Raw genomic sequence first — 25,132 nt, forward strand, 5'->3', positions numbered from 1 at the left:
TTTCAAGGTGTGTGTGCAAAATCACATAATGCAGTCCTAACTCCTAATACAAAGTTGTGAGCATAAAACAAAAAAATCTCATGCATGCTGCCATAATCTTTTTGGGGAAAGGCAAGGTATAAACATGGAATTTGGGGAGAACATTCCTTTCATGATGTAAACACCCACTAAGAAGGGATTTTAAGAAATTTGCCCCCTAAGGGGGTAAAAAGGGGTCAAATGTGTTTTCCCATAGGGATACAGCTTCCCTGTGTGGCTGGCAGGCTGCTGCCTGCTTGCACTCCCTGCCCACTGCCAGCTCGGCCGCTCTTCCCTCATTGGGCCAGCCTTTCAAGGTCGTTGCATACGTGGGCTGATTGGGGTTCACAACATTCCACACCTCATCCCCACCCCAGAAACAGTTGGAACGCAGAGGTCATTTGCATATGCAACCTGTTTGGTCCTCACCTCCCACATTCTAAACAGTATGCAATTGCTATTTAATGTTAGTTAAATACTGTAGTGAAGCATGGGTATCAAGCTAGTATCTCATCTCTGAAAAAAAAATCAATGATCATATCAACGTGTATGTTTTTGCTCATCTTCTAAATATTAGCAGGATTTCAAACATTAGAGAGTTTCAAAGGCCATGCTGACACAATTAAGAAGAGGTCTCAGGCTTAGGGTTGCCAGGTCCCCTTACCAACCCAGACTTGGGTCGGTAAGGGGGGTAGACTTGGCTCTTACTCCTTCTTCCATTCTTTATTCTTGACATGCTCAGGTGCAGGGGTGCACACCTGCTTCACAGCAGGCTGATTTTGTCCTCAAACGGGCCCAATTCGCCCCGTTTGGGGCCCTAATTGGCACACGGCAAAGTGCAGAAGTGCTCCCAGGACAGCGTGATGATGCCAGTGACATTGTTGTGCCACCCCAGAAGTGTTCCCAAGAGGCCTGTTTCCAGGGGAATGGGATCCCTACTCAGCCTAATGCTCATATATTTTATTTCATGGACAAACAGAACAAAATCCTGGCCTCATATATATATAGTTACACAAGGGTGACAGTGATTTATACAGGGGAAGACCTGTATACATGTGGGCCTTATGTAGGCCTTATTAGCTGTGCCATTCTTCTGAATGGAAACAATGCTGGAGCAGTGTGTTGGCAAACAATGTCCACCAGAGCTGTTTTGGGTTGGGAAAAACGAGATACGGAGGAGGAAGGACCCCCTTGTCCCCTCACATCATGGCAGTCCTGACCAGAACTGGGCCTCTACTATGCTCGTAAAAGGGGTTCCTACATGATAGATCCAAATGCTCAGAGCAAACCAAGAGATAGCATCTTACCTAGTTCTATGTAGATTATTTTGCAAACTTTTAATATTACTACAGTTCAAAATATTTTATATTTTTGCTCTTATAAACTAGACCTCTTAAGCTATCACTTTAAGGGGCACATTTTCCAATTTGTTAGCATTTCCCACCATTTTAACATGAAACACAGTATGTGTCGCGCTCAGGGCTGGCCACGACAGGCAAGTGGCTCACTGGTACTGCAGATGGTCCCAAGGTTTGTTGCCAGGAAGTCAGTAGCCAAGGAGCCAGCAAACGAGAGTCGAGAAGTCAGGCCAAGTGTCAGAGTCAATATGTCAATCAGAGAGAGGAGCAGGCAGAAGGGAAGTCAGAAGGCAGGCTGAGGTCAGAGTCCGATCAATCAAGAAGCAAAGCAGGGCACAAGGCAAGGGCAGGTCAGGAACTTCCAGGCACAGAGCTCTGGTCACAGGAAGTGGTAAGCTAAGTTGCTTCCACACTTGGCTTCTTCAGCTTCTCGCTTATACTGTCCTAATGAGGAGCAGGTGTTGTCTCTTTCCCTAATAGCCCCAGCCAGTGCTGTGCCTGCAAACGAGCCCTTTTTTCCTCTCCAACAGAGCTGTCTTTGCTTTATTTTTCCTCTTCTCAGCTGGCCCAGGGCGCTCAGGTTTCTCTTTTGCTCTGGGGGAGTCTTTGTCTCCAACAGCCTCTGCAGAGGTTTCTGGCTGCTCCTTGTCTCCAACAGTCTCTGCCAGTCCCAGCGCCAGGGTTTCTGGAGCCAGAGGCCAGCCTTGCGCATGCTCTCTGCATGTGCACTCCAGACTGTGTGATGACATCATCATGTGATGACATCATCACGCAGTGCCACTGGCGGGTGGCTGAGGCAGAGCAAGGAGGCCGCCCGCGCACCGCCCCGGCTGCCTGTTGTCCCTGGCCCGTGGCTGCTGCGCCTGCCTGGGGGTGGGCGGCGGTGCGGGGCTGGCAGGTGGCTGCGCAGGGCTGGCTGGCGGTGGTGCGGGATGTGCGCCTCCACCCCCGGCACCCCCTCTGGCCCCGTGGCCCCCGCCTCACCACCTCAATGGTGGCACCGGCCCTTGCCTCTGCAGAGGTTTCTGGCTGCTCCTGCTGAGTTTCCTTCGGGGCAGCAGCTGTCACGGCTGGCTCGGGCTCCAGAGTAGATCCTGCTGGCTCTTCCACGGCTGGCTCTGGCTCTAGAGTAGCCCCTGCTGGCTCTTCCTGCTCATCCTCTCAGGAGGACTCTGGGACAAGAGGTAAGGTGGCCAGTCGAGGCTGAGGCTGACTCATGACAGCAAGTTTCTTGTGCTACAACTTGTTTATCCTCTATAGATAAGACTGCAGACATGTCGTGCAGTTTCTTTAGCAGAATCTCGCACTTTCTAGAAAGTACTAGGAGACTGAATACTACTGTTTTAAAACATCCTCATTTGATGGCTTTCCATAGCTTCATAAAATTTCTGAAGATTATTTGTACTCTATGTTTCACTACGTCTTTTGATTGTTTATGTAGTATATCTGTAATTTGGGGAAGCATCATTTGCTCTTGCCACAATTTTCCATTCTTTTCATTCATCCACATGATTTTTTTTACTTGGCTGATAAACAGTGTCCTTGTAAAATGCTCCCATCAAAGTCATATTTTTTTAAAAAACGGTTTTTATTGTACTCATATGAAGATACAAATAGAGTTACAAATAGAAACATTAAACTTTTCCAAACCCTTTGGTATGGTTTTGGAGTCTTTTTTCTTCAAAAGGCTATGCTTATGTAGCAGTTCTGTAACCAGTGTATGCATAAAGAATGCAATCCAGATAATATTAACAACAATAACGACATTCAATTTATATACCACCTTTCAGGACAACTTAACGCCCACTCAGAGCAGTTTAAAAAGCATGTTATTATTATCCCCACATCAATCACCCTGTGAGGTGGATGGGGCTGAGAGAGCTCCTAGAAGCTGTGACTGACCAAAGTTCACCCAGTTGGCTTCAAGTGGAGGAGTGGGGAATCAAACCTGGTTCTCCAGATTAGAGTTCCACCACTCTTAACCACTACACCAAACTGGCCTTAAACTAATTTTGTGGTCCTGAAAGGGGCTAAGGGTACAGAATGCAGATGCAATTGCATGGTCACTGGGAAGGGATTATTTTATTTAAGTCATTTATAGTCCTCCTATCGCACTGAGACTCAATACAAATTACATACTGTGAAAATAGTACAGTCAGTATCAAAGACATTTCAATCAACAATGCCTTAGGGTTTATAAATGCAAATTTGCAAAGATATAACATCACCAAAATCCAATACGGAGTTGAAGAAAGGCGGAAATAGAGCATAAGCAATTCTAAAACTAACATTAAACAACATATTTAAAGCAACAGAGAGGACATAAGGCAATAGATAATACAGCGCAGCACACAGTAGTGAAGTCTATGCTCCCTATCTCTTTAGTGAAGCATCTCTTTGAGAACACCTCCTTATAGTTCAGCTCGCCTATCGGAGTAAAACAGCCTTTTTGAATAATTCAGTTTTGCATCATTTGCAGAAAGCCAGGAGAGTGGGACCTTTCCTGGTCTCTTCAGGTAGGCCATTGCATAGGGTGGGCACCACCACAGAGAATGCCTCTGCACAGGCAGTTGTTGATTTTATCTATGTGCAGGGTTGTACCGGCAGGAGACCCTGTTCAGATGAGTGAAGCTGCCATGGTGAAACAGAGAAAGTGAGGCTGTCCCATAGGTAGGCTGGACCAAGGCTGTGAAGAGCTTTGAATGTGATAGCCAACACCTTGAATTGTCCAGTAACTGATAAGTAGCCAATGGAGTGACTACAGAATGAGAGTAATATTCATGCTCCTGCTCACTTCCAATAACAGCCAAGCTGCAGCATTCTGCACAAACTGAACTCTCCTAGTTGACTTAGATGGGAGACCTATGTACAGTGCATTACAATAGTGCAGCCTCAGTCATTTCAGTCTAAACCCAGAAAAATCAATGCTTTTAGGCTGGACTAACTCAGCATGGCCCTGATCTGGATAGTCCAGGCAAGCCTGATCTTGTTAGATCCTGAAAGCACTGGTTAGTAACTGGCTAGGAGATCATCAGTGAAGACCAGGGTCGCCATGCAGTGGCAGACAATAGCAAACCACCTCTATTAGTCCCTTGCCTTGAAAACCACAGCTGGGATTGCCATAAATCAGCTATGACTTGACTGCACTTGACTCCACCATCAATTCAACATAAGATTGCACTGATATTTAAGAGTACGGATAGTGTCAAGTTGTCAACTGGGTAGACTGAAAAGGCCAAGCAAATTCACCACTGGCTTCTTTCTAAAGGCAGAAGAGATCAGTCAGTCAAACCATCTGGTCAGCTTTAGCCAGAACACTATTTAACTTCAGCTTTCTTTTTGTTGCAATTGCTGTTTTAAAATGTATATTGTAAATGGTAGTATTTTTTTAAAGTTACTAACAGCAGTGAAATCAACTCTTATATTTTTTGTAAAAAATTGTATCCAAATCAAAAATTGTACAGACAGGCATGCTATTAGAAAGAATTCTACTGCATCCTAATCCCAGTTATGAAAGGGCAGGAAAGGAAAACAGGTACATTATTAAATTTAAATACTAAAAACCTGTAAAAGTTACTGAGATATATGTTGCAAGAAAATTACTTTTAAAGTTGAAGAAAAAGGGATACTAATACATTTTTATCCTGAAAAGCACACCATCCTGAATTCCTTGAATGAAAAGATGTGTACAAATGTAATGAACAAATAAGGTAAGAAACAGAGGGGAAGTATGTTGCACTTTTGACAGGTCCAATTCTCAAAAGTCTGAACACTGAAAATTACTGATTAAATCAGTGGCCGTAAAGGAATAGCAATAACACTCCACACTTCATAGCAATAATAAGTACAGCTTGTATTGGCATGTTCTCAACAAGATTTATAATGTGTAGTCAACTTGCTGAACTTTAGCAGATCAACAGCATAGCCAGCTAATGAACTGAAAACTGCTGGTGTGCATAAAACCCTGAGCCAGTGCCTTTCCACATGACCAGTCAAAGCACATCCAAACCACATTGTTGCCTTTGACATATATTTCTGAACATTCCTTCTCAATGCCAGGTTCCTAATACTTTATCCACACACAGCACCATGGCAAGAGACTACTTCTAGGTTTAAAAGACTTTTCCTTATTTGCACCCCTTCATTTTAAACATCTGCTACAACACAGGAGCTAGAGAACTATTCAGCCTCATACTTGTTCTTCATAGATAGGGAGTGAGAATTTTTGTATTTTACCCAGATTGATCATGCCACAAATATGTAACAGAATGTTTCAAAGATTTTTTTTAAAAAAAAATGACATCTGATTGTAGGGGAAAATATAATGCTTCTCAAGAAAATATGCACAGAGCAGACAATGCACAGTGGAAGAAAAATGAATTGCAGCAAACCGTACAACTGTAGAAAGCCCTCAAGTTGTTTTTGCAGCAAGTTGCATTCAGATTTTATATTCTAGTTTCTATCTGTCCTCCAATTATTATTTTCAGGCAATTGCCTTAATTATCTGTATGTCCATAAGGAATGGCATTTTCATCTGGCTGGGGGAAGAAAGGCATCACGCTGTATTAATGCTGATGAGCCTCTTCAAGAGTGAAACCATGGCTCCCTGTTCCAGCTTTGGCAGGCCAAATGAGGAGGCATTTAGCCAGCACCTAAAGCCATCACTGACACATTGGCTCGCTTGCATTGTTCTTTGATCACAATCAACATAGGGTTGCCAGTCATGCTTTAAGACTTTTTAAGTACAGGAGAAAGGAGATTCACCAAAAACAACAGTAGTACCAAGGCCTGTGTGGTAAAGGACAAACTAAATTGTAAAGTAAGGCCAAGTCTCTGTGCACAAGCCAAATGATATCACAAGGCACATCAATGATGGATAGCTTCATTAGCGGTTTCAGTTATCAGTAGCTGAACCTGAAGCCAAGGCATATGGTTTAGCAGATGCTCCATGCAAAAAGATTTTATTGAGGGGAGCATGTAGATATCTTCTTATACTTGATACTGATAAGAAATCTAAAACTTTCATTTCTATTCCATGATTTCAAAGCAGATGAAGATCATTATATTTAGAACAGGTAGGGAAGAAAATCCTAAGGTAGATACTCACTCTGGACCAACAGAAACATGACTGATCACATGCTCATGATTATGAACATGTAGTAAGCCAGGGTTCACCAGCAAAAAGTTTACTTGTTTAAATGTATCTATTTACACCTTTAAACTCATCAAGTTTGAGAGTCTGCACAATGTTGAGGGAATAGAATATATATGCATGTCTTAAGTAAGACAGCTTTCTCAAGTAAGTAAGGCTGCAATTCCATTCAACTAAGAGATTTATTTCTAAACCATTTATATTTATTTACTTCATTTATACCCCACCCTTCTCTCCAATGGAGATCCAAGTGGTTTACATCATTCCTCTTTCCTCCATTTTATCCTCACAACAATCCAGTGAAGTAGGTTAAGCTGAGCGTGTGTGGCTGCCTCAAGGTCATAAAACAAGCTTCTATAGCAACGTGGTTATTTGAATCTCAGATTCTAGTCTATCACTGTACCACATTGACTCTCGCACTATACTGGCATATATACAGTCAGGATGCATCAATTTTAATCCTGTCAGTGGATTAAACTTCCAATTAGACCTTTGCAAGAGAGGAGTAAGAGCACTCCCAGCCAATCAACTGATTTCCTGGTCAAAGAGTACTCCCAGCCAATCCCAAGCTGCAGAGAGCAGCCATTCTCCTTTGTGAGTTGGAGACAGAGCTTCCCCCCTGCCCCGAAAGTAAAAAAGCCTGGGCTTGTTCAGGAGCCTGTAGAATTTAAATCCTTTGACCAATTTACTGAAACATGGCGTTCTTTGAAGGACAGGCAGAAGATATTCTGCAGCAATTTTGGTGATGTTTGGTTGAAAAACAATTACTCCACCACCCAGAGTCAAGCTACGTGAAGCAGTTCACTTGGGAAGTGTAGTTGGAGACTCCTTCCAATAGTAATGGTGGCGGCGGTGAAGCTCCAGCTGCTCAACTCCTCTCCTCTCCCCTGCCTGCTCCTGGGCACTGGGGGGGACTCCGTGAGGAGGCTGAGCTGTGGCGCGGAGGCCTGGCGGGCTGGTGGCTGGGCTGCTGTGGCGGTGGGTCTGCTTCTTCCTTCCTGCCTGCCTTCCCTCCTTGCTTGCAGGAGCTGGGGCTCTTGTGCACTCATGTGGACAGAAGCACCTGCCATGGGGTGGGGAGAGTGGCGGTGCGGTGGGGTGAGGATGGAGCCGGGCAGGTGCAGTGCTCCGCTCCGCTTCTGGGCCATGGGAGGAGGCGCACGCGCCACCCTCCACTGCTTCTCCCTCGCTGCTGCCCATCCAGAAGGTGCTACTGCTTTAAAGTCCAGATGGTGAAGTGGGCTATAAATTGTCAAAGAGACATAACAATGGAGTCATGGGAGTATTTGTGGAAAAATACAATGAAGATCTCAACTTGTACCAGTATTAAAGAAAATGTTTTTAAGATGATATATAGGTGGTATTTGACACCAAAAAAAATAGCTTATGGAAATGCTAAAATGTCTGATAAATGTTGGAAATGTAAGTCATGAAGGATCACTGTATCATATGTGGTGGACTTGTGAGGTAGCTAGGCAGTACGGGGGAGGTATTTTAGAAATGATAAATGAGATTTTGCAGACTTCAATAATAAAGAACCCAGAACTCCTGCTACTGAACTTAAATATGGAAGATGTTCCTATACAACACAGAACATTGTTATTTTACATGACAACAGCGGCAAGAATACTATATGCGCAGAAATGGAAAGTGCAAGAAATACCATCTATTGGAGATTGGATACAAAAGTTGCTGTACATGGCGGAAATGGACAAAATGACAAGAAGACTAAGAGACCAGAATGCTGAAGAATTTTTTAAGGATTGGGGTAGATTGAAGGAGTATTTGGAAAAAAAGTGGGACGTGAAGGGGAAACTGTGGCAATTTGAAAGTTATTAGGGAAATATAGTGGGGACAGTAATCTTTACCATTTAAAGAAAAGTTTTAATTATAGTAAAGTTTAAATTTTAAATAGACTTGAGTTTGATGGAAATTATTTAGTTTATTAATGTATTAAGAGTTAATTATATAGAGAGAGAATAGAAAAATAAGTTATAGATTAAGATATGGGTTGGAAAACTGTTGGAAGTCACCAGAAAAGGGGGGAGGGAAAGGGTGGGGGGAAAATTGATATTTAGGTTTAATATTTGAAATAATGTTTGTAAATTTGTACTCACCTAATAAAAATTTCTTTTTTTAAAAAAAACAGAAGGTGCTACTGCTCACTGCAGCCGCCTTCTCAGCCAGACTGTGCGAGCAAGCCACCACAAGCAGGCACTGGGCATATAAAGGGCGGCTGAAGCTTTGCTGCTGCAGTAGCTGCTACGGGAAGGTGGGAATCTCTGATTACACTTCCCAGCTAACCTTGCAAGGCCAATCAAGTGTGCTTCAAGTGAACTTGTAACTTGACTACCCATGGCATAGCATAGGTTGCCAGCGCCCAGGACAAGGCAAGTATTGCACCCCCTAACCCGTGGACCATTAGCAGTCCCTGAGTCACTTTGGTCACCTGGAACCAGGATCTCTGGCTGGCCTATCCTTTCCCCTGCCCTTTTAGGGTTACCAGCCTCCATTTTCAAGAGGAAAAACACAGGGAAAGTGCCTTTAAGGTAATTGTTTTGGAGGTAATTAGAAGAAGTGGTCGGGAATCCAAACAAACGTTGCTCTTCCGCTGTGAAGCGTTTTGGATTCATAGGCTTGATACTGTAAAGCCGAAGGTTCTGAACAGCGAGCTTTCATTAAATTGCTTTCTGTGAGTGATGTTTATACTCTTGGGGACTGCTGTATTTATTAGTATATATTTGTAGATGCGGAGAGCAAATTAGGCTCCTTTAAGTTTTGTGTTATCAATTAGCCAGCATAGAATTTAAAGGGAATCATTGGATGTGAACGGCGCGCGCGAGAAAACACTGCCGCCTTGTTCTGAGTGCTAAGATCGTTGTCCATTCCTCTTGATTGACGGTATGTGAGTAAAAAATTGTATGAAGTGAAGAGTTGAGGATATAATTATTGCTATATGTAAATGTATTGATAAATTTATGTTTGTAACAGACTACACGCCCCTGATGAAGTAGGGATGAAATCTGCATTGTGCAGCCGGCCCCGGATTGGGCGTGGCACTGAATTCTTCTCTTCGGTTTCACGGATGACTGCTTATTTACGTTCAGAGGACTGTGGAAGATTATAAAGAAAGGACTGTGGAAGATTATAAAGAAAGACACTAGGAAAAAGAGAAAAAGAGACGAAAAATGTGGAAAGAGGACTCTTTATTATACTCGGATATTTGTTGAGTTGAATCAGGAATGATTTCCCTGTTATTTATTTATTGATGCATGTGGATTCAAGCAATATGAAATAGTCAATCAATATGAAATAGTTATAGCACTTGCACTTTAATACACTTTGTAATTAATTGATGCTGTGCTTATTTCATTTTTGTTTCCCGGGAGGTCTCTCTTTTTTGCTTACTGGTTACGGGAACAGCCATTTTGTTTGCTCAGCCTCCGGGTAGTGGCTGGAGATCTGGAATTACAACTGATCTCCAGGCTGTAAAGATCTGTTCCCTTTGAGTAAATGGCTTCTTTGGAGAGAGGGCTCTATGGAATTATCTTACACTGAGGTCCTTTCCTTCACAAAGCCTGCCTTATCCAGGCCTTATCCCTCAAATCTCCAGGAATTTCTCAACCTGGAGCTGACAACCCTACCTTTCATGCATATTTTTTCACCTCCTATCCATCCCTCCCTGCAAGGTCCAGTAAATGGTCATATCCCCTGCACACACACACACATGCATGAGGGGAGCAGTGCATGCTTTCAGCTTGAGGCAGGTCAATGAGTGCCCCAGCCCAGCCACAGAGCTTCTGCTTGGCCAAGAGCTGCAGCACTTCCCCTTGGCTGTCTCAGCTCCTTCCCCTGCAATGAGGTGTCCATCTGATCCTGAACTGGGCATCCATCACTGCTGTTGAGCACTCCTGCAACAATAGTACCTGCAGGACTACATCTCCCGGCATGCTCCTGGCCCAGCGAGCCCTCCAGCCAATGGGAGTGAGCAGCCCCGTGTGGGGTCCAATGGGGAGGCCGCAGTAAGGAGGAGGGCGGGTGCGCAGCTGTTTGGTGCTGAGGCGTAGAAATCCAGTACGATTGGCCACTTGGGGAGGGGAGGCTGGATTGCTGTAAGGACTCACATCGGCTGCTCCAGGGAGGGTCTAGAGGTAGAACTGGAGAAATTTTGTGCCTCTAAGAATTTTGCGCCCAGGGCAATGGCCCCTCTTGCCACGCCCATTCTACGCCACTGCCGCCACTACCACCACTCCAGAAAATATCGCCACTAGGGAATAATGGAAAAACTGCCAACTTCATTCCTTATTTTGTTAAAAAGACCACAACAAGGAAGCATGGCAAACAGGCAGTTTTCAGCAGAAAGTATAGGAAAATAAAATGAATGCATGCAGGGGATATACCTGTGCCCAGTTTGCAGCTTTCCTGTTAGGCTGCTGCAATTTTAGAAATCAGTGTAGCCGTGTAGAGAGGGACCTACTTTGGGGATCTGTAAAATCACTCTCCTTTGATCAATGTGCTTCAAACTTAAAGAGATGCTTAGATGAGAGGGAAAAATGATAAAAATACACAGTTAACTTTTTAAATATATGGTGATGGCAGCGAGAGTAGTATATGCAGTGAAATGGAAGGCAGAATCTTGCCCACATGTGACTGAATGGATGAACAAATTGTATAAATATGGGTCTATGGCCAAATTAACGTCTTATATACATAATAGATCTATCTAAGAATTTCAGAAAAAATGGAAAGACTTTTTAGATTACATAGCTGAAAATTAAGAAAAATTAAGAATAGCTATTACTAAAATCGACCCACTGTAAAATTAATATTTTAAATGATGAGTGTATGTAAATAAGGGAAGGGAGAGGAGAACTAGTTTTGTAGTATAATAGGCTGTTATATATTCTGTGTTTATTATTTTTGTGCATTGTTATATTATTTTATCCATTGTTTATTGTCTTTGTTATTTATTGTTTTTCTTTACTTTCAAATAAAAGTTTTTTTAAAGAAATTATAACAAAAATCTTCTCAGAGAAGACCCCTAGTTTTCACTAAGCTTAAAAGATGAAGTAAATAGGTGCTCTTTTAGAGAGAAGATGACCCTAGTCCAGTGGTTGTGAACTTTTTTATTATGGTGACCAATAAGTCCAAATTTAGCTGGTATGGGGATCCACTTGAAAAAGCAGAACATTCACAAATCATTAAAACTGCAAAAGCCCAGGACTTGGTTTCACAGGCTTTTGTGAGCCACTTTTGGGTTCCTTTTGTTTGAGAATGAGGAGATCATCCTGTTATTATAAAGGAGTACTCAAGATGACAAATGTCAGCTTGGAGGCCCAAGTAGCCTGCTCTGCATATATCCTCCACTGAGGCATTCATATGAACAGGGCTGGTGCCCGGGTTTCTGGCGCCTGAGGCTGGGGGCAGTTTCAGGTCTGTTGCTGCTCCCATACGCGTACGTGCTACTGAACTGTGTGATGACATCACTACATGTGACGTCATCACGTAACATGCCGCTGGAGCTGATCCCATTGGCACGGCTGGCAGCTGGGACGGCGCACGAGTGGCTTCCTAGCCCTTGGTTGCCGCACACCACCCTGGCCGCCTGCCGTGCCTGGCCTGCAGCTGTGTACTGATGGCGGTGCGGGGCAGCTGGGCAGGAGGGCTGGGAGGCTGCCTGCTCAGACTGCACCATGCTGCCGCCACTGGCTCGCACTCCCAGCCAGGCACGGCAGGTGGCTGGGGAGGCGCGCATGCGTCCTCCCAGCCCTCCCACTCCGTTGCTCCGTGAGCCACCCCAGATGCCTGCTGCGCCTGGCCCGCAGCTGCTGCACACAGCCGGGGGCGCGTGCTGGCGGCAGCACGGGGCGGGAGGGCTGGAAGGCTGCAGCAATTGTGGGCCAGGCGTGGCAGGTGGCCGAGGCAGCGTGCAGGTGACTTCCCATCCCCCCCGCTCAGCCGGCAGCACTGCCACCGCCAGCTCCACGGCACGTGCCTCCACCTCTGATGCCTCCTCCAGCGCCTCAGCACTCGAGGCGGCTGCTGGACCTGCCTCAATGAACGCGCCAGCCCTGCATATGAAAGGCTGTCCTGGTAGATGCATTTCTGGTAGAATGTGCCATGATTTATTCAGGCAAGATGATGTCTTGCAATGAGTAGGCTATTGATATACACTTTTTCATCTACCTACTAAGAATAACTCTAGAATTTTTTTCCTTCACACTACTGGGTGATATGCTAAAACAATGCCTCTGACTTTCTGGTTAGCTTAGTCCATCTACTGTATATGCAAGACCCTGAGTAAATCCAGTGAATGCCAGGGTTTTTTTCCCCCTTGGATGTGATGGATTAGGACAGAAGGACAGTAAGAATCGCAGGAAATCAAGGAGGAGTGGGCTGCCCCCCATATAAGCACTGGCATGTGGGACAATCTAAAAGAATGTGTGCTTTCTCTTCTAGAGTATCTAACCTTCTAAAATTCCAACAATGAATGCGCCCGTGGCTAGCTTGGCATTTGGAAACGAGGGCTGCCAGATTCACCTGGTGGCCAGGTTGCGGCCATCGGGCATGGACAGGGGCGAAACATGGCGGCTGCCATGTTGGCTGGGTGGGCCAACAAGCCAATCAGTTCAAATTCCCTGACCGTTCTATCAGGAATGGCCAGGGAAGAGCAGGCAGGGGGCAGGGCCTGGTGACGGATCTCAGGGAGGCAGTTCTCCCTCAGGTCTGGCTGCTGGGTATAAGTTGCTTTTGGGGATCCAACCCATATGCATTGCCAATGCTCCTCTATGCTGTATTCAATAAAGTTGTGGCCTTTTTGTTCTCCAGCTTGGTGAGGGTTTCAGTTTGTTGCCTGCCGCCCCCTTTCCTTGCCCTCAGCATAGGCCACAATAATGCTTCCTGAATAAGAGGAAGGCAAACTAAAGGATGCCACTGACAGGAGGAATGACTCTGTTCTAATCAAATCGCATGAAGCCATGGCTCTGTCTATAAGAGCAGTGGCTGCAAATTCTTTTATGGCCAGAGCATCTATCATGTGGCTCTGAAAATTACAAAGAGGGTTCCCAGACTTTAACAAGAAATCCCTAGCCTACTTTTATAGCTGATGCCAGCATGGACTCCATGAAGTTCTCAGCAAGGGCTATGTCGTATGTGGGCACCTCTGGCTGAAGCACCAACAGCGGATATGCTCTCTAAATCAAATATGGCCATGTAGTCATTCCTTGGAGGCAAGCTCTGTGCGGACAGCCTAGATGACATCCTCATAGAAACAAATCATTGTCTGAGTTACTGCAAGGGTATCTTTCAAGTTCCTGACACTTAAAGTACTGTTCCTGGTGGCTATCACTTCAGGACGAAGAATATATGAATTTGGAGCTATCTGTTTCTAAAGGACTATGCATCTTCCATGTCAACAGACAAAACTTTTTTTTAAAAGTACAAAGACAAGGAAGGTTAGGCACACGAAAGGGAAAGATTCTGCAATCCAGCTGCTCTGTGAGAAATCAGGACCTTAAAGAATTCAGGCAGGAAATGAACTGAGAAGGGTGGGAACTCCCTTCCCCATCAGGGATGGAAAGAGCAATCTAATTCCTGCCTTCTAGGATGATGATGCATATCCAAGCGTGACAGAATGCCCTCCTCATCTCAAATGAAAAACTGCCTAGGCTAGTTAACACACACATGAATATTTCCCATTTGTCCAAGGGACAAAATGCCTCTCTTCCAAAGGCACAAGTTTTAGATTTGTATCAAGTTTAAGAGAAAGGTGAAAATGTTACACTCTTGAAAATAATATCCTTTTTAAAAATAGCAGGTCCAATATAATTTTTTTAAAAACTCAATCCGAATTTTGTAGAAAGCAGAGCACCATACGGAGATGGTTTTGGAGCTTCAACTTCTCCTCTTCCAGGTGGGGAAGGATGGAGATGCTAGTAGTAAGTATAGTTTGCCTTCTACCAGCCAGGCCTCCCCAACAAAGCCATATGGTATGATTTCTTGCTTTGTGCCTTTATTTTTCACATCGTTTCGAAACTGTTGAGCTCCCCACCACCACCAAACTATATATCTCTGGAACTGCCTGTTCCTTTGAACTCTTAATTAGAAAATAGTGCCCATTTCTCAATTTTTACCCCAGACTGGAAGCCCACATACCAGACTCTCCAGTCTAAAACTGGACATCTGACAACACTACTTGAGAATAAAATCTCAGATCCTAATTCCACCCCCCCCCCCAGGCCACTAAAACAGTGGGATGCAAATACAGGAAACAGAGAACAACACCCCCTCCTTGCTTCTGGAAAGAAAACAACAGTGTGGAATATGCTGATAAATCTTTCAGGTAAGCCAATGAGATCTGTGCCTGACAATCCTTGCCACCAGATGAAATCTGAAATAATACTGACTCTGGATTACTTGACAGAACTTTCATCAAGAACTATAAGGCAGATAGATAACTACTGCTACAAGTCAAAGGTTTTTCCAGATCTACGGAATCTGAAGGGCTTTTTTTTTTTAGTTTTCATATCTAATTTGCTTTCTAAAAGGTCACATTTGCATGTTACATACCATGCCCTAGGGGACCACATAAAATTCCCAGCCACACTGATTGAATAATGATTCAGGAGCCATGGTGGTGGTCTGTACACTACATACTCATTTTTAAAAGTTCAAATCAATTTTAGCAATCAACAAATAGGTACCAACACAGAGGCCATCTTTTAAAGCACCACAAACACAGACTGCATAGATACAAAACTGGCACAAAAGTTCATAACGTTCTTGATTTATGATATAAGATCATGTACAGGGGTGGTGGGACTCACCTGGAAATAGTGTTATAAGCAAAGTAAACATACAACCCATTATTTCGTGACTTTGCTGGCATCTCCAGTGAAAATGTAATGTGCAGTTTTATGCAATGAAGCTGACAAGCAGTAGATTTAGGATGAACAAAAGAAAATACAAAACGTATTTAACTTGCGGAACTCATAGCCGTAGTATGTAGAGATAGTCACTAGTATATGTGCCTTTGACAAGAGATAAGAAAAAAATCACAGAACAGAGCTATCATGAATAATACCACTGATGGAACTTAATAGAAACTCCACATTCAGTAAAAATATCCTATAGTGACTGGGGGAGGTTCTCACTCTCTTCTAGCCATTAGTCCATTTCCATGCCACTACCAAATGTATAGGCTTAACCCCTCACAAGCTGTTTGGACACTGGTGAACCTCTGAACCTGTGCAAATACTAGCATGGCTGTTATCTTTATTGGATAACAGTAGAATATAAAATACAAAGAGCACACAATATGTAGGAAGATGATATCACACAAGGCTAGCAACTAATGAAAAGATACAGAGTGCTAGACACATGACTCCACCTGACAGCAGATACTCCTGAAAGTCACTGGTGGCAGGTGATGGTTACCCAGTTTGGAAATGGAACCCTGGAGTTCCTCTAATCCAAACTCAAGAGGAAGGAAAGGGCTTGCAAACCCATTCTTTCACATACTTCATTACAGTCTATCTTTCTCACCAAAACTCAAGGTGAAATATGTAGTTATACAATCCACTTAGTTTCCTGAATATACAATTTCATTAGTTCCAATACAGGGTCGACCAGCTGCAATCAAGAGAATTTATCACTTTATTAGCTCATTTTTCTTTTACCAAGCTGATAACGTAGATGTAGCTATTCTAACGGTTGTCTTCTCCTGTGCTTCTGTCCTTCCTTTCAAACTCCCTCCCCACCAGCAGCAGTATGCAGGGCTCCCACCTACATTCTACTACTGCTGAGGAAAGGAGGGCAGATTAAAAGATTTGTGAAGGAAATTATAGGAACAGACTAAATTTTCATTTTCTGAGTTGCCATTGGAATTTTTTTTTAATAGAAACTTTTTTGGGTTTTTTGTTAAGATGTTTTGTCCAGCAGAATATTTTGCTTTCACAAGATGTATGTCTGCAAACAGATCAGAATGAGTGAGCCTTACCTGCAGCCATAACTTGTTATTCACAGCATCCCTCCCTGTAGCAATGCACTGAAATGTAGCATTCTGGCCTGCATTGACCTCCACATCCCCAAGCCTCAAGAAATGAGGAGATTTATCTGTGTGGGAGGAGGAGAAATGTTTCAAGAAATGCTCACAGACACAAAAGCCCAAATATTCTCCCCAAAGATACACATTACCGCTAACTTTAGGTAGAACTAATTTTTACATGAAAGAAAATAATTGTTTCAATTCAACAAGGGGGGGGGGCACTCTTGATCTTTCTTTTCTTTCCATGCAAACTGCTAAAGCTTGTTATGTGAACCGAAAAAGTGTTTTATAATACGTCAAAGCATTTAAAGATATAAAACAGAAAGGTTTAAACACAGAGAGAACTGTCATTACATTCTAGTCAGTGTAAGAGAAACTGAATCATGAATATAGTCAGATTGGATTAGTTGTACATAGCACTATCCAGTATAAGTTAGAAGGCCCTGTCAGTAAATATCGCCTGCTCCACTAAATACAGTAACATTCAACCTACTGACAAACCTATTTCATATTACTGTAGTGCCTCAAGGAAAACACAGCAACAAAACCATCCATGTAAAATATTAGGTTTGAGAAAGGCAATAGCAGCAGTTGAGAGATACGTATTCTATGTAGTGCTCAAACATTACTTAAATTTCTTAGGAATAGATTAATCATCAAGGGAAACTTTAATTCATGCCGTAATGTATGATTAATTCATGCCGTAATGTATGATTAACAATTATAATAAAATTGTACTTTAGGGCTTTTGGTAGTGAACTGGAACCAGGGCCATCCTAGCTGAAGAAGGCCATATAAGAGAAGGTGAGTATTCCTCTAGCGGTAGCAATCAATTTATCAGTGCAAGAAAGATGGAGTTGTTGCATCACATCAGGACTGCATTCTTTCACTCCACGGTTAGCAAAATAAAATCCTGATGCTCATTCCTCAGCCAGTAATCAGTCTGTCTTCTGTTTGCAGAAGATCATTAAGTGAAAGATCATTGTGCATTTTTAAGCACACTTGAATAAAACTGTCTGGGCCACTACTGCCAATCTGGCTTTAGACTAGAGCATGGAACTGACACTGGACTTGTTTCTTTGGTGAACTCACTTCCCTGCAAATTGAAATGGGCAACTACATCCCACTGATCCCATGAGGCTTTTCTTTGGCATTTCACACCATTGATCAAAAGACATCAGTGGAGCTTAGATGCTGTTTGTGAAATTTCCTTCTAGGCAGCTGTTCATTACCTTCCCAGAACAGGATTGCCTATGTTGGATTGGGAAATTTCTGGAGATTTGGGGGCACAGCCTGGGAAGGGCAGTTTGGCAAGTAGAGGGAGCTCAGCAAAGATGCAATGCCATAGAAGCTATGCCTCCAAAGGTAATATTTTCTCCAAGAGAGCTGATCTCTGTAGTTTGAAGATCAGTTGTAATCCTAGGAGAACTCCAATTCCAGCTGGAACTGGCAATCCTATTCCAGAACCTCTCCTAAGGAGACCCACAGGGTTTCTTTCCACGTCCCTCATCCTAACCAAAATTTTGTTAAGATGAGGCCACTAGGTGAAAATGATCAAACGTATGACATTATTTACCACCAGTGTGCTAATAATGCATAGGTTCTGGTCTTGCAATACTGTTCCCCACCCACTGTCTAGCCAAGGTGAGACATGGCAAGAGCCAACTGGAAGTTCACTATGGGCAAGTAATGAAGGCCTTTTCTTTATACCTGGCTTCAGTTCTCGGATGTTCAGGAGAAAGGTAGATATATAAATGCTTCTGTTGCGGAAATCAGAAGGCTTCAGCTGAGACAGAAGGTGGCAGTAAGTGTTCTGACATGTAGACTGGTCCCACAAAGCATATTACCCACAGTGCTTCACCTGCATTCCTACTTTATAATATTCCACAGACAATCTCTTGCTGCTTTTGACGGATAAATACACTAACAGTAGAATTCTATGCAAAGTTACTGCAGTCTAAATCTATTGATTTCAATTGAATTAGACTGGAAAAACTCTTTACACAACTGTACAGTAAATAGTTTGGTACAATTTCACCCTACTGGCTATACCTTCTCTCAGAAAGGTATGAAGAAAGAAATTCTTAATGGTATCTCAACAGTTCCTAAATCCCCTCTCTCCTGGCCACAAATGTGAAATTTCTCCTGTCAAAGGAACACAACGCTATAAAGTATTCTAAAATTTGTCAAAGCTTGAGTTAAGTGGGTTTAGAGTAATGTTAGTATTTTGATACATTCTTTCAAGGTTAGATAGAATGCAGATTCTTAAGTTACATATCCTGAATTACAAGAGATGGGCTAGAGATAAATGACTAGAAATCTATATTTAACTATGAACTAAAAGTCTATAAACAGAAACAATAAATTAAGATAATACTTCCTTTAAAACCATCAAGCATTAACACCACCATTTCCTTTCTTCAATATGATATAAAAACCCACAGAAAGTAAAAGGTTGGAAAGACATCAATGCTAAGATGATGAAAACAACAGTCAGAAAATATCGAGCCAGTCTTGAAATGAGAGGGGAAAATGTGTACTCACCACAAGGGTAACTCAGAACCTGGATGTCATCAATGGCAATGTAGCCATTTCTCCCATCTGAAACTTCAGCCTCAAATATTACCTGTCAAGAAAAAAGAAAAAAAATGTTTACAACATTCACTGAAACAGAATTCCCATTAGTGCAGCATGAAGATACATGACATTTTTTCATAGAAGCTGAACCTTTTGCTAGATTTCATTATTGGATTTCAAAATGTCTATAGTTCACTATTTATGTGAAGATCAGTTCTTAATTAATGCTATTCCATTTCTCATGTGCTCTCCTATTTGGGCTATTACATATAGAATCTTATATGCAGAATTATTATTTTTTGGGGAGTACGGGGGAAATGCTATTATTCTCAAAAATAGCCTGATTCTTCAGGAAGAAGCATCAACATTTATTTTCGCTATTTCATGTTCCTGTCTTCAGGGTGTCCCCTATATTATATATGAAAATAGAGAGATGGACTCTAGTCCACAACAGCTTATGCTGAAATAAATCTACTAGGCTTTAACATGTTCAAAGACTCTTTACAGCTTTGCAACAATTTATCAGTGTTACATGATATTGGTTTGATGACATGAACCCCACATTTTCTGCCTCAGCAATTCAATTGAACACCACCATGGACAGTGAAACTGAAAGTATAAGATTAATTTGCTTGAGGGTATCTTCCTTCTTTGCTTCTGTTAAGCAAGAGATAAAAAAATATCTCACAAGGAATACAAAATGCATCATACACTCTCCTATCCCTTGAACAAATATGGCCACTACTAAACATGAATTATATGCGAACAACAGCAACAGCAATATTACTACGATGACGACGACTACTACTACCCCCACCCCACCCCCACCAATGATGATGACGATGATGATGATATTCTACTATTGAATAAAGCTTCTTCAAAGCTGAGCATAAACTGGACGGTAATGCCTAGGTCAGGAACAGGCACCTTCCAACATGGGCGCCAACCAGTGGTGTGCCAGATCATTTTGCTCAGAACACAAGGCTGGTTCTATGAACAATGGATCAAGGTGAGCCCCTAAAGTGAAGCTCAGCTTGCTCCTAGTGTATCTGTCCAAGGGCAACCTCTTATCTTTTACCCACACAGAGACCACTTCACTAGCACACCAGCATCTTCACCAATAGTAGAGTTGCCAACTCTGGATTGGGAAATTCCTGGTGATCTGGGGGGAGAAGGCTAGGAATGGCAGTTTTGAAAGGGGGGAGCTCAGCAGGGATGTGATGTCTTAGACCAGTGGTCTCCAGCCTTTTTGAGCCTGCAGGTACATTTGGAACTCTGACACAGTGTGGTGGGTGCAGCACCAATATGGCTTCCCCAAAATGGGTGCTGCATGAGACAAACTGGCTGCTCCAGCTTACTGTGACAGAATGAACTTTAAAGAAAGTTTCCTAAGTGCAGCACTCAGAGAGCTGGAAGGGAAGGAATTAACAATTACCTGGAATGAGAACTTGATTAACAGGCTGCTCCTTCCTCCCTGAATGGTTAGACCAGCCTTCAGGATGACAGTTGCTGACAGTATTTTGAGGAAATGTGTGAGAGTCTGACAGGGAAGGTCAGACAGGTTCTCCTCTGGAGTGAGGGACAAGAAATCTTTCACCCTAACTGTAACATCATTGTCTTGAAGAGGAATTCTAGTTAAGAATTCCAAGTATAAAAGCCAGCACATGCTGAAACCTGTTAACACAGCGATGACAGAACTGGGGCTGTGTTTTTAGCAAAGAGTGATTAAGTTGTAAGTGGAGACTCCCGTTCAAGCCAAGTGAAGATGGGTTAATTCTTCTTAGGAGAAGATTAATTCCTGCCCAGTGTCTAAAGGGAGTATGGCTGTGAGGAGGACTCCGGGTCCCTTGTAATGGGAAAACAATTTTGATCTAATGTCAGGAAACCGGAGTTGTGAAAGAGAACTCTGTGAAGAAACAGTGTTGCTGTAACCAAAGTATTAAACCAAATACCTCTCACTGTTTAAGAGCTAAGAGTAAGAAACTAAGCTTCAAGAATTTTTTTTGACTGTGTCTTAAAGAGTATTCTGTTTTATTAACAAATTTTACCTTACCACTTTCATTCCCTGACTGTCCTTATTCCATCCCTGCCTGTTCAATAACGTTGTTGTTTCTTTTGAACGTTATATAGTCTCTGCCATTTTCTCCAAGGGAACTGATCTCTGTTATCTGGAGGTCAGTTGTAATTCCAGAAGGACTCCAAGCCCTAGCTGGAGATTGGTAATCCTAATGGGTAGATAGCCCAGGAACTTCTGCAGAAGAGTAAAAGGCATAGATTTGCTGGGACTATGAGAGCATTCAGATTCTATGAGAAGCATGGGCACTCTGTTTAGTGTTTACCTTTCTCTCAGATTCTGAACAGAAATTCTGAAAGCTTTAGCTGGAAGTAGCAGCCGGGGGCGGGGGGGGGGTACTGTTATGCAAGGTAGCAGGGGCTAACAAGCATGAGGGGACTTGTATACCCAATAACAGGATGCTAAAGGATCTGTTTGCATTCATCCTTCCAAAAAAGAAATTTGCCAGTTTAGAGAGTTAGGGCACTGCCACTTTAGCTGGGGATTTCTCAGTTCTGCAAAATTCCACTGACAGTTCTCCAGAAAGAAGCCATTTAGTGCTATTTTTCTACTTTTCTTTGGAAAGTTATTAAACAAACAGGATAACTTAAGGCGTTGAGAGCATTCTGGAGAACAAAAGCTTATACTATCACAAATCAGCTTATCTGCTCTATACCTTCTTTCAGATTTCTATTTACTTTGCCTGTATTAATTTAGAAGTAGAACATATTATTTTCAACCTCAGAAGTTACATTCTGAACATTCCAGCTAAGGCAAAAAACACATAAGGGGATGTGAGCTTATAAAGATTAAATTTTCTCTCAAGAGACTATGAATGTGACTGGAGAAAAATATCATGGCAGACTCTGTCCCACCCCCTGCCCCCATACATTCAATTAGATGTATATAGAGATCATACAAACTACTACAAATAAGATGCACCTCTTCACAAACGGGAATCTGCAGGCTTCCCCTAGGGTTGCCAGCTACCAGGTGGTGCCTGGAGATCTCCTAGAATAACTGATCTCTGGACTACAGAGATCAGATTCCCTGGAGGAAATGGTAGCTTTGAAGGGTAGACTCTATGGCATTATGCCCTGATGAGCTTCCTCCCCAAACCCCGCCCTCCTCAACTCCTATCCCCCACATCATTATGAATTTCCTAATCCATACTTGCAAACAAACACTTTTCAATGAAAGCAAGTAGCTTGGAGGCAGAGTTTGCTAGTGAAACAGACAATTACTCTCTCAGCTGTATTGCTTGAAAACACATTTAACCACTTAGCCAGCAGAATCACTTCCTCACTGACCAAATAGCACATCTTAACAGGTTAAAGGCAAATCAGCAGTACCTTTTAAATATTTCGACATATAGTTCAGTAGCCTGGGGAAGAGGACAAATACAATGGTCTTTAGAACATTTTGCGATCACGTCAGGCACTCTCCCCAAAGAGTCAATGTAACCCTTTGATTTTTTTTAAGCCTATGATGGCACTGGATCTTCTATGCTGGTTTTTGTTTTCAAAGATGGGGAAAATGTATTAGGTACACACTAGAAAATAAAGATGATTCATACTGAGACTTTTTTGAAAGACAGGTCTTAGTTTATACAAAGGTATTAATGTTACAGGGAACAATTGCTCTAAGATTCACTCATCCTGGAAAAAGGAAAATAATGTGACAGTGCAAAATAATGTTAGTGAATAAACAAGTTTTTAAATTGAGAATCTCAGTTTATGCAGTAAAAATCTTTTATGTGCTGGGCCGTCGTCACATGGGCATCTGTTCCGTTAAATTTACAGCATATAGCGTCATCGCTGATATCGGCACAGTAACGTTTCTTTGGGTCACCTCGCGTTTCTTTGCGCCCCCAGCTGTCCACACCTAAGCGCTCTGTTCCGTTCTCTCTAATGGGCGCAGAAGCAGCTCCCCCCCCCCTTTTTAAATTTTTTTTGGTGCTTAATTCCACTATAACGGAATAACATTAGCTTCCTAATCTACTGCTGTTTCCTGAATAATATGAAATCCGTGTGCACAACTGAAGTTGTTGTCAGCTGGATGAGGCTGCAGTCTTTCGCGCCTAAGATCCTCTCGGTAACGCAAAACTGAAAGCGGAAGTTGGATAGAACGGTTGCGGAGTTTAAAATTAAAGGCATTATATAGCTATAACATCATAATTAAAAAAAAAACCCAGAAAATGACTGAACACGGCCATTTTTAGCGAGGTGTGGTTTTGGGTTAAAATAAAAATTTCTCTAATGGCAATTCAGTCATTTTTACTTCTTTTCTTCAGCAGAAAATTTTCATTGTGTGATGTTGTTATAGCGATATAAGGACATTATTACAAAAAAAAGGGGGAGTCGTGAGAGAAATGGATTCTGGGATTGAGGAGAGAAAAAAGGGTGGGCCTATGGCGTGGCGAGGCAAAAAACACTGATGTGAGGCATTCACACTGAGGTGCAAAATATCGCGACTATAAAGCACAAAGCAGAAGAGAGAAAATCACATCAGTGTTGGAATAAGGTGGGAGTTTGCTGGGAAATTGTGCCATTTTCGTGCTAAATAGAAGCCCGTGTGACAATGGCCCTGGTCTGGACATCATGGAACAATTATATAAAGCTTGGGACAAGCACCTCAGATGTGTTTTCTTCTCCCCTACAATGCAGGCCTCCTATTGTGAAATTATATAGATTTTATTCTTTATTTAATTTTTGTATAAAGAAGGTTGACCATTTTGTCATGGTAAGGATGACAAAGAATTGCTTGCAACTTTCATGGGATGCAGTAAACTTCAGAAAAATTAAGCAAGGAGGCTGTGAATCACACTTAATATGGGGAATGATCTCAGCAGAGAAAACTCAAGAGGTCTCACAAATTTTGGTTTTGTTTATAGCCAAATTCTATGTGTGGAGAAATGCTTTTATTTGTAGGTTTGGAATGCATCAAAACCTTCACTCCCAAATTTAAAAGTTGTCTCTTAACTGAGAAAAGTAGAAGGGGGAGGGGAAAGCCAAATGAGTCCAAACCATACCCAGGGTATTTTGGGGCTGCAAATTAGCACACCACGGATTTAAATCCCACTCAGTAGTCAGCCCTCAGTAGATGAGCTCAGTAGACAGCCTTGGGTAAGCCACTCCTCTCAGCCCCCGTTCTCCAGCTGTACTGTGGGGCTGAGAAGAGTGCAAGATTGACATTGCAAGATTGACTTTATTTACTGCTCTGAGTGGGTGCTACTCCGTCTAGAGGGGCAGTATGTAAGTGCAGTTATTACTGTTGCAGCTGTTGTTATTATTACATGTTCTACCTGGCTGAAGATAAAGGAGTGACATGAAGATTTTCTGTTAAAAGTTTACCTTTCCAGGTGTGTGTGTAAGGGTGGGTAGGGGTGGGACAAAGACTTGGGAGGACTAAAATCACAGAAAGGTTTCTTCCTGGAACCTCCCGGAAAAAGCCCCTCTAACCTACTCCTTTGAGCTGCCCATGAGGTGGGCAGAAGGAAAAATAAAATTTTCTGTCACAGGGAAGAGAGTTTTTCCTTGGCTGATTTCAGCTGAAACCTGAAGGAGTTGATAGCTGGTTCCTTACAGGCAGCTGCCATTGGCCCTGTGGAGGCCTGAACCATGAAAAGTATGAGGACTTCTCAGTAAGCTGGGACTTTCTAAGATAAAGAGCTTGCCTTAACATACAAATTAAGTTAGGCATGTACAAGAGGGACAGAGGAATTATGTTTGAACCTATTTATTTTGAGTTGCTTTGGTGCTGTGCTTAGAAGTATAAATGTGGACATTTTTGTTTTTTAATAAATACTTTTCAAATTCTTAAATGTTGGTAGCTGTTCTCTGTATCATATATACTCCCACTGGTCAACCATGCTACCTACAATAGGTGCCATGGGAAGGTGGTGGTTTGTTGGCAATTGGCTGATTCCC

The 25,132-nt window shown here is 42.6% G+C and overlaps 1 protein-coding gene across 4 annotated transcripts in view; it reads right to left on the reverse strand.

The window, feature by feature from the left end:
• PTPRK (protein tyrosine phosphatase receptor type K) overlaps positions 1-25,132 on the reverse strand; it is a 610,223-nt gene that overhangs the window by 294,328 nt on the left and 290,763 nt on the right. For all 4 annotated transcript variants that reach the window (XM_054970457.1, XM_054970449.1, XM_054970440.1 and 1 more), the window contains exons 4-5: positions 19,118-19,199; positions 16,526-16,641 (exon numbers count right to left, since the gene is read on the reverse strand). In XM_054970457.1, the coding sequence (XP_054826432.1) occupies positions 16,526-16,641; positions 19,118-19,199 (198 nt within the window). The remainder of the gene's footprint in view (positions 1-16,525; positions 16,642-19,117; positions 19,200-25,132) is intronic.

Source organism: Eublepharis macularius, chromosome 1, assembly GCF_028583425.1.
Source record: "Eublepharis macularius isolate TG4126 chromosome 1, MPM_Emac_v1.0, whole genome shotgun sequence".
In the NCBI taxonomy this organism is placed as follows: Eukaryota; Metazoa; Chordata; class Lepidosauria; order Squamata; family Eublepharidae; genus Eublepharis; species Eublepharis macularius.